The following is a 9,983-nucleotide window of genomic DNA, read 5'->3' as shown; positions in this document are numbered from 1 at the left end:
CTGGCTAACTTCCCTCCTATGGGCCTCTGTTTTTTCATTGGATGTAATTGCTCATTTTTAATAATAAAGGTGTATTTCTGGAGATTTAAAAATTATTCCATAATGTGCTTTTTTCAGCAGTTGCCATTCCTAGAGACGGAACACATGACAAATATTTACTCCTCTGAGTCAAGTTTCTGTCATAAGGTCTAGTGGTCAAATGGTTCTTACAGTAACTAGCTATTGGTAGGTCAATATGTAGCCATATTTGATAATAGGGGTGCAGAGCCAAAATACGTAGACCAGCCTTTACACTGCTGCTGGGACAAGAGTTTTTTGTGCAGTTTTACATACCAGCAACCTCACATGCTGTGGAGGTAGGATGAAAGACTGGAGAACACTGTTCTGTATCTATTCAAGATTACTTTGCTGGCTAAAGGATGTGCAGTGAGAAAAAGTGGTATTTTCCATTATTTAAGCCATCAGAAGGATCTCAGAATAGGAGATATTTTGCTAATCAGTTAGGAAATTGTAACCGATGCAAGCAGAAATATTTTGCAGGCAATTTAATCCAACCATTGACATTAATCTGCAACAACAGATAATATGGTGGAAATTGCAGTCAAGAATATAGTAGTGGATGTACAAGGAGGTATGACATACTGGGACAAGCCAGCATGGCCATCCCTCACTCATCCATTAGAGGTCCTGACAATGCTATGCAGAAGAGTGATACATTTGATAAAGCCTACTTGGATTCGCAAACAGTTTTGACTAGCCCAGAGGCTCTTAAGAACAGTAAGCTACCTTGCAATAATAGAGATCTTCATGTGGATAAATAATTTATCAGAGGCAGCAAACAAAGAACAGGAGAAAACAATTCGTTTTCTCAGTGGAAATTGTGGCCAGCAAAGTCCCCTATGTATCAGTTCTAAGCTCTTTGTTATTCATTACATTAATAAATGATCTGGAAAAGATGGTAAAGAGTGAAGTTTGCTGATTATACTACCGTGAATAACTCAAAATCAACAAAAGCTGACTGTGAAGTACTGCAGAACAACTGCATGAATCTGAGTCACAGAGCGGATGAAATGCAATACTGATGTAAACTGCCATATGTGGCAAAAAAAGTCCTAGCCTTAAATACACAGTGATGGTTTCTGACTGACTTATTGCTCTGCAAAGAGAGTTATGATAGATAGCTGTATGCAAACCACTTCCACCAAGCAGCAATGCTCAGCAGCATTTAGAAAAGCAAACATCACGGCTTATTAGAAAAGGAAAACAAAGGAGAGAGGAGAATGCAAAACTGTGGATGAGGAAGATTATTTACTGTTTCTGATAATAAAAGAACTGGGTTTTCAAATTAAATTATAATGCTGCAGACTCATATTTAAGAAACAGGAGAAAGTACTCTTCTTTATATAGTACATAGCAAGTAGAACTCCTTGGCATATTATACTGTGCATAAAAAAATTTTCAGGGTTCCTGAGAGCAAGAAGCCTGGGAATTTAATCCAGGAAGACCTACTAGTCCCAACAGAACTACTTCAGGGATTAAGTCCTTACACCACAAATCACAGGCTACTGGGATTACATACTGAAAAATAATATAATTGGATGGTGTAGTTATCCTAAATTTAATTTTAGCATTCTAAAAGCTGAGCAAAACTTCTGAACGGCAAAAATTTAGTATGGATATACACACCCCTTTGGAAGGCACAATTATTATTTAGTTACTAGAATGATAAGACAAAATAATTACAGCACAGTAAGAGGACATTACCTGTTTATATCTACTATCAATATTTATTTCCAAAAGGTCTGAGTGCCCTCTACCCCAGGAAAGGTATCATCACTTGTAAAACTGGTAAAACTCGTTCTCATCCTTAAATTCCTTGTTAAATGCCCTTTGTTGCATTGACCAACAGGGAAAAATTGTTATATGGAGCAAACCAGATGGTGGCATGTCTATCACTCTTATCACAAAGAATATTAAGCTATGGCTTTGTCTTGCCTCATAACCTGCTTTCTACCCATTAGAAAAAGTCCATTTAAATCCTGACTGGCGCATCTGTCTGGAAGCCCTTCATCCTACTCCTCTGATGCAGTTGTTGCCTCTTACAAGGATATTAAACAGAAACACACTTTCAGCTTTAAGTACACACAGTAAAGCAATCCTTGACATCCTCACACAGCCGTTGCTGGACCTCAGCCCTCTTGCACTGCCACACACTCTTACTCTGAAAACTGAGCAAAATTGGGTCGTGTGAATAAATTAAAGCAAGCTGCTGCCATTTGTTACAAGGACTTGCATGGAGATGAGCTGCTTTGTGCATTATAGCCAGTGTGCAGAACATATACAAAATACACACCCAAATACCAGGTAGATACTCCACCCTCTTGTAAAGAGGCAGAAGCTGTAACTCTTCATTTCTACTATATTACTTCCCATCCTAGAACTGTTTCTAATTAGTACCTGCTGAACTCCCACAGAGGCAGAGGGATGGCCATCAGCCTCCTGTGCAGGGCTTACTCTGCTGATGGAGGCAGAGGGGAAGGAAGGTGGTGCTTCTGACCACCACACGAGACCCCTGCCCCATGATACTCTGCCTTGTGCTGCCTGCTGTGCAGTGCACGAGCAGCTTGTGTAATTTCATTTGGGTGATTAGATGTGTCAGTGTAAAAAGGTCCCCTGGTAACTTCATAAATAGCCTGAACACAGAACAGAAATTACCCATGAACTGTAAATTCGGCAGACAACAGTGCTTTACTGAGCATACACACATAAGAATTAGGATGAGGAAGTTGATGAAGCCTTCTACAGGCAGCTGCAAGCAGCTTTGCAATTACAGGCCCTGGCTCTCACAGGGGATTTTAACTACCCAGACATTTACTGGAAGGCCTACTCAGCCAGCCATTCACAGTCCAGAAGGTTCCTCTAGTGCATTGATGATAACTTCCTGATGCAAATAGTGGATGAGCCAACTAGGAGGGGAGAACTGCTGGATCTTATACTCACTAACAAGGAGAGTCTGGATGAAGCAGTGAAGATTGAGGGCACCCTTGGCTGCACCTACCATGAGATGGTGGAATTCAGGATCTTGTCCAGAAGGAGCAGAATACTAAGCAGCATGATGACCCTGGACTTCAGCAGGGCCAACCTTGTCCTTTTCAAGCAATTGCCAGGAGAAATCCCATGGGACAGGGTACTAGAAGTTAAAGGGGCCCAAGATAGTTGGTTAACATTCAAGGACCACTTCTATCAAGCTCAAGATCAGAGCATCCCAACAGGTAAGAAATCAAGAAAGGGACGCAGGAGACCCACGTGGTTAAAGAGGGAACTGCTGGGAAAACTCAAGCAGAAGAAGAGCATTTACAGATCATGGAAGGAGAGGCTGGCCACCTGGGAGGAATATAAGACCGTTGTCAGAGGACGTAGGGAGGCAACTAGGAAAGCTAAGGCCTCCTTGGAACTCAACCTCGCAAGACAGGCCAAGGACAACAGAAAGGGCTTCTTCAAATACATTGCAAATGAAACTAACACTAGAGGCAATATAGGCCCATTGCTGAATTAGAATGGGTGCCCTGGTGACGGAGGATACAAAGAAGGAAGAGGTACTGATGCCTTCTTTGTCTCTGTCTTTACTGCTGGAGACTGTCCTCAGAAGCCCCAGGCCCCTGACACCCCAGCAGAAGTCAGGAAACGGGGTTGTTTGCTTTGGTTGATGAGGATTGAGTTAGGGATCCACTCAGCAACCTGGACATCCATAAATCCACGCGTCCTGATGGGATGCACGCACAGGTACTGAGAGAGCTGGTGGAAGTCATTGCTAGGCCACTCTCCACCATCTTGGGTAAGTCGTGGGGAACAGGAGTGGTGCCTGAGGACTGGAGGAAAGCAAATATCACACCAGTCTACAAAAAGGGCAAGAAGGAGGATCTGAGCAACTATAGATCAGTCAGCCTCACCTCCATCCCTGGAAAGGTGATGCACCAACTTATTCCCGGTGCTGTCTCTAGGCATATCACAGATAAGAGGGTCATTAGGAGCAGTCAACATGGTTTTACCAAGGGGAAGTCGTGTATAAGCAACCCAATAGCTTTTTATGAGGACACAATGAGGTGGATAGATGATTGTAAAGCAGTGGATATTGTTTATCTTGATTTAAGTAAAGCATTTGACACTTTCTCCTACAGCATCCTGACAGCTAAACTGAGGAAGTGTGGTCGGTATGATAGGACAAGGGACAACAGGTGCAAACTGGAGCATAGGGAGTTCTACGTAAACATGAGGAAAACTTTTTTCACTGTGAGGGTGACAGAACAGTGGAACAGGCTTCCCAGAGAGGTTGTGTGGTCTCCTTCTCCATATACATTCAAAACCTATCTAAACACGTTCCTGTGTGACCTATTGTAGGGGATCCTTCTCTGGCAGGGGCATTGGACTAGATGATCTTTTGAGGTCCCTTCCAGCCCCTAACATCCTGTGATTCTGTGCGAATTAAGTCTTACACAGACTCAATCGTATTCAACAATTGTGTGTTCTGAAATGTTCATAAGGACAAGTTAAGCAGGATTATCTTTGTTTTTATAAAATTCATACCACTTCTTATCTCATACCAGTCTTGCCAGATGTTAGTGTGTTATTTCAGTAGTATCTGCGGTCTGTACTAGACTCAAAACAACACAACTATCATGCAAAAAAATGCCACATGTATGAATTAACTAATGGCTTTGAATCTTATAAATTGTTAAAAAGTCCCAATCTAAGCAGTTTTACATTGATACTGATGTTAGAAGATAATCAAACTGTTCCTTATGAAAACTTTTAACAGTCAAATTTGCTTTTTTCTGCCCTTTTTTCCTGATAATCACTGGATCCTGAACAAATTTCTATTGTTAGAAATCTCTATTAAAAAATTCTGCATAAAACAGTATCCATCTTTTGACTCATCTGAAACCTGTTCACTTTGTTCCCTTCCCATAGTTATCTACTATTTCTGCTCTGGATTGCATTAGTGTAACCATTAGAAAAAACAGAACGGGGGGGGGGAAAAATGTTAAATAGAATAGAAAATACAATTGAAAAACAACACAAAAAATAAGCACATAGTGAATGTCAGCCTCTAATAAAACAGTACTGAATATCCATAAAGATTTACAGCTTACCCCAGTGAGTCACCAGCCTTCTGCACTGAGGCTGCTATATTTTCATAAGGAACTGCAGAAGTTTGTATCTGAACATGAAATGAGTTTGGATGCCCAACACAGAATCATGGAAAAGAGCTTGAAGATCATCAAGTCCAACTGTTAACCTAACACACTCCTCCACCACTAAACTATGTCCCTACACATCTTTTAAATACCTCCAGGGATGGTGACTTTACCGCTTCCCTGGGCAGCCTGTTCCAGTGCCTGACAACTCTTTCAGTAAATATTTTTTTCCTATCATCCAATCTAAACCTCCCCTGGCAAACCTGAGGCTGTTTCCTCTTGTTCTATGGCTTGTAACTTGGGAGAAGGGACCAACATCCACCTTGCTACAATCTCCTTTCAGCCTCCTTTTCTCCAGGCTGAACAACCATAGCTCCTTCAGCATCTCCTCACAGGACTTGCTCTCCAACCCCTTCATCAGCTTTGTTGCCCATCTTTGGACTCATTCCTGCACCTTGATGTCTTTCTTGCAGTGATGGGCCCAAAACTGAATGTAGTACTCAAGCTGTGGCCTCACCAGTGCCAAGCACAGGGTCACAATCACTTCACTAGTCCTGCTGGCCACACTATTTCTGAGCCAGGATGCTGTTGGTCACCTTGGCACACTGCTGGCTCATATTAAGCTGGCTGTTGACCAACACACCCAGATCCTTTTCCTCTGCACAGCTTTCCAGCCACTCTTCCCCCAGCATGTAGTGTTGCACAAGGTTGTGACCAAAGTGCAGGACCCAGCACCTGGCCTTGTTGAATCTCATACAATTGGCCTTGGCCCATCAATCCAACCTGTCTGTGAAATACGTTTAAGAAACCACTAACAGGAGAAGTAACGTAATTGTACCACAGTTTGGGAAGAGTTGTTGGCTGAAATAGCCCAGAGCAACTGAGCCTGATGCTGACAGCTGGCATGAGGAACCCTCAGCTGAAGTATGTGAAGCCTGGAATGGTTTCAACACAGCAGTTTTAAAAGATAGTGCCCTTAATTAGGGGCATTACCGTCTGAACCACCAACAGATGGAAGGGGAGTCAAGGCACCACTGGGGAACCTGAGGCTTCGCCCTTGTGCAGGGTGAATGCTCACTCATCTGCCTCCCCTGATGTGTGCTGGGCCAGCACAGCATGGGGAGAGAGAGGAGTAATCAGGTCCTAAAACACTCAGGAGTGAAAGAACAGGGACACTTCACAGAACATCAATGGTGGGATGTCAGGGGGATGAAGAAGCTACCTGGAGTTGTGATCCCCTGCATCCATTGTCTACGGATATCAAATGTTCCTCCTGTCTGTATCAATGATGGAAAAAATTTACAGCAGCCACAGGTCATTTTGACTTAGTATTAAAAAAAACCAAACAACAAAACAACCCACAACAAGATCAAACCCATAAACCTTCCAGTAATAGGAGGCATTAGGATTATTTTAAGCAGTGAATCATATTAGCTGTGAAATCAACAGGAACAATAAGTGGTCTGTGAATCAATGGCAGTTGTAGTTGAGTAACTTATTGGACATTTACTGAATCTCCAGATTCAGAAACAGTATCTCAGCTGGCATTAATACCTAGAAAAATACAAATATAAATAGGATAACTCCAGCTTTCAAAGAAACTTATTTTTCCACATCAGCACGCTTTGCTAACAAACTGCTGCAAATTATTTTCTCATCCTGATAGACATTTCTATGCAGAAAAGTGGCAGACACTAACAGAACACAAAACAAAGCACCTGATTACTTCAAGTGTGAAGCACTGGTCAAAGATGAGAAAAAGGGGGAAAAATCATGTTGTTAGTTATCATCTACTATTGTGTCATTATTTGGAACTATGCCAATGGTCCTGCATCCCTTTTATCACTGAAAAGCCTGTGAGTATTCAGTTGCTTACTAGACTGGAAGATGTAGCATTCTGCTTAAATGCTTCCTAAAAAGAACTGGACATAACAAATGAATGTCATCATTAAGGAAAAAAAGCCACTGGTTATATAACTTGGATTGAAATAGCTTGAGATCATATCTGCTCTCTGGTACACATTAGGGATGTTTTACATTTTTTCAAAAACTTATCAAATTCTGTTCAGGTGTAGAAGAGAAGACGGTCTTAAGAGTTATTAAATATTATTATTCACATAGTTAAATAGAATATGGTTTGATAGCCTTTCTCAAACAAAGCCTATTGCTCTCTAATATGCTTTTTTTGATTGAATATTGCTTATTTCCAGGGCTCTTGTTTACTTCATTTTACCCACTGATGGACCAGAAATACAGCTACATTTCAATAGTGTGTTTTTTCACGTGTGTGTGTGGCCTGACTACCAGCACAGCTGGTTTCTATTTTTCCTAAAATAATAGAAAACTGATATCAGGCAGTGTTGCCTGGGTTAATACTGTGACTCAGGATTAGGGAAAAGGGCTGCAAACGTAAATCATCGAACTTAACTCTGACAGAAATGCTGTTCCATCATCTCAAACACAGCTTATAACCATGACCTTTTAGACTCAATTTACAGCCAGGATAACTTTCCAATAAATCTGATGTGGTGTCTGCCTTTAAGTTCCCATTCCAGTTCTCTATGTAAAATTATGTTATTTGTGCACTTCCATGCATAAAGTCTTTGGCATTCTGCAACATGTGGCTGTAATGTAGAGTGATGTCACAGACCCAAAAGCATAAAGCTGAACTGCAAGTGTGGCTGCTCAATATTGAAGCATCAAACATAGGCAGAAGTTTGTAGTAATAGAATCATCAACTGGTTTGGGTTCAAAGGAACCTTAAAGATCATCTAGATCCAGCCCCCCTGGATGGGCAGAGACACCTCCCACTAGACCAGGTTGCTCAGAGAGCCCCAGCCAACCTGGCCTTGAACACTTCCAGGGAAGGGGACTACCAGCACAGCTGGTTTCTATTTTTCCTAAAATAATAGAAAACTGATATCAGGCAGTGTTGCCTGGGTTAATACTGTGACTCAGGATTAGGGAAAAGGGCTGCAAACGTAAATCATCGAACTTAACTCTGACAGAAATGCTGTTCCATCATCTCAAACACAGCTTATAACCATGACCTTTTAGACTCAATTTACAGCCAGGATAACTTTCCAATAAATCTGATGTGGTGTCTGCCTTTAAGTTCCCATTCCAGTTCTCTATGTAAAATTATGTTATTTGTGCACTTCCATGCATAAAGTCTTTGGCATTCTGCAACATGTGGCTGTAATGTAGAGTGATGTCACAGACCCAAAAGCATAAAGCTGAACTGCAAGTGTGGCTGCTCAATATTGAAGCATCAAACATAGGCAGAAGTTTGTAGTAATAGAATCATCAACTGGTTTGGGTTCAAAGGAACCTTAAAGATCATCTAGATCCAGCCCCCCTGGATGGGCAGAGACACCTCCCACTAGACCAGGTTGCTCAGAGAGCCCCAGCCAACCTGGCCTTGAACACTTCCAGGGAAGGGGCAACCACAACTTCCCTGGGCAACCTGTGGCAGTATCTCACCACCCTCTTGGTGAAGAATTTCCTCCTAAATGCCTAAGCTAAATCTCTGCTCTTCCAGTTTTAAGCCATTAGCCCTTATCCTCTCACTACACCCTCCCCAGCTTTCTCAAAGGCCCCTTCAGGTACTGGAAGTCCACTATAAGTTCTTCATGGAGCTTTCTCTTCTCAAGGCTGAACAATACCAACTCTCTCAGCTTGTCTTCATAGGAGAGGTGCTTCAGCCCTCTGATCATCTTCATGGCCCTCCTCTGGGCTCGCTCCAAGAGCTTCACGTCCTTCTTCTGTTGAGGGCTCCAGAACTGGATGAACTACTCCACATGTGGTCTCGCAAGAGCAAGGTAGATGGGGAGAATCACCTCCCTTGACTCGCTGGCCACACTTCTTTTGATGCAGCCTAGGACACAGTTGATCACTTGTACATGCACAGAAACAAACTTTGGGCATGAGCAGAGCATTTTTTTTACATGGACAGCTGACAACTATGCACAAAAATTGTCAAAGTAGTTATCTATTTTCTTACAGAATTCTTCCATCCCTCTTTCCAGGAACAGATGCACAAGCTGCTGTCCACCCTTCGCTGTTGGTGTCTCTATATGTTTTTTTGTTGTCTTTTGTTCAAGCATTAGGAAAATAGATTCTATATTATCGTACAAGGAAACACAGCAGCAAACATTAAGGATGGCAGCCAAGGGAAAATATGATGACTCAATCTACACACGGATGTTGGTGCACACTGAGGGCACCTGGGGATCAGCAACCTGTTCAAAGCACGCACCAGCTCCTTCTTGAGCCACATGCTTGAATTTTCTCTGTGTTGACAGCTGGGAGGGGTGAGGAGGATGGAAGTGTGGGGGTTCTGGTGCACCCCACAGTCCCACTGCAGTGTGGTGTGGAAATGGGACTCAGCTAGGGCTACCCAGACCAGAGGAGGGAGAAGCAACCATGCTTGGTAATACAGAATCTAGGATCTGGCCTAACACTGTCAGCATCAGCACCCATGGCCTGCAGCAACTGAAAAACATGGGCAAATTGAACAAGACTTGCAGTGATGCTCTGCCATAACAAAGGCAACACTTTATTTTATACTAAACTAGTGTTAAAACATCTACAAGACTGAAATCTCTGATTTCAGGAATAATATTCAAAGCACCACTTTCTCTACATGGCATAATTTCTTCTTCATCAGGTTTTCCAAAACCTCTACTCAAGCTGACTGCCTGCTTCAAGCACTCAAATTGCACACAAAAGCCCAAGACTTGTGCTCTACAAATGATCTGTAGGGAGTGCAGGCAGCATTTTCCCTAC

At 42.4% G+C, this 9,983-nt stretch overlaps 1 protein-coding gene across 1 annotated transcript in view; it reads left to right on the top strand.

Annotated features, from left to right (window-relative positions):
* Positions 1-656: 656 nt before the first annotated feature.
* Positions 657-9,983, top strand: part of UXS1 (UDP-glucuronate decarboxylase 1) — a 171,866-nt gene continuing 162,539 nt past the window's right edge. The window contains exons 1-2 of the mRNA XM_009997949.1: positions 657-777; positions 2,955-3,272. Coding sequence (XP_009996251.1) covers positions 657-777; positions 2,955-3,272 — 439 coding nt within the window. The remainder of the gene's footprint in view (positions 778-2,954; positions 3,273-9,983) is intronic.

The sequence above is a fragment of the Chaetura pelagica genome, unplaced genomic scaffold (assembly GCF_000747805.2).
Source record: "Chaetura pelagica isolate M959 unplaced genomic scaffold, ChaPel_1.0 scaffold123, whole genome shotgun sequence".
In the NCBI taxonomy this organism is placed as follows: domain Eukaryota; kingdom Metazoa; phylum Chordata; class Aves; order Apodiformes; family Apodidae; genus Chaetura; species Chaetura pelagica.
This window is presented reverse-complemented; position numbering and strand designations above follow the sequence as displayed.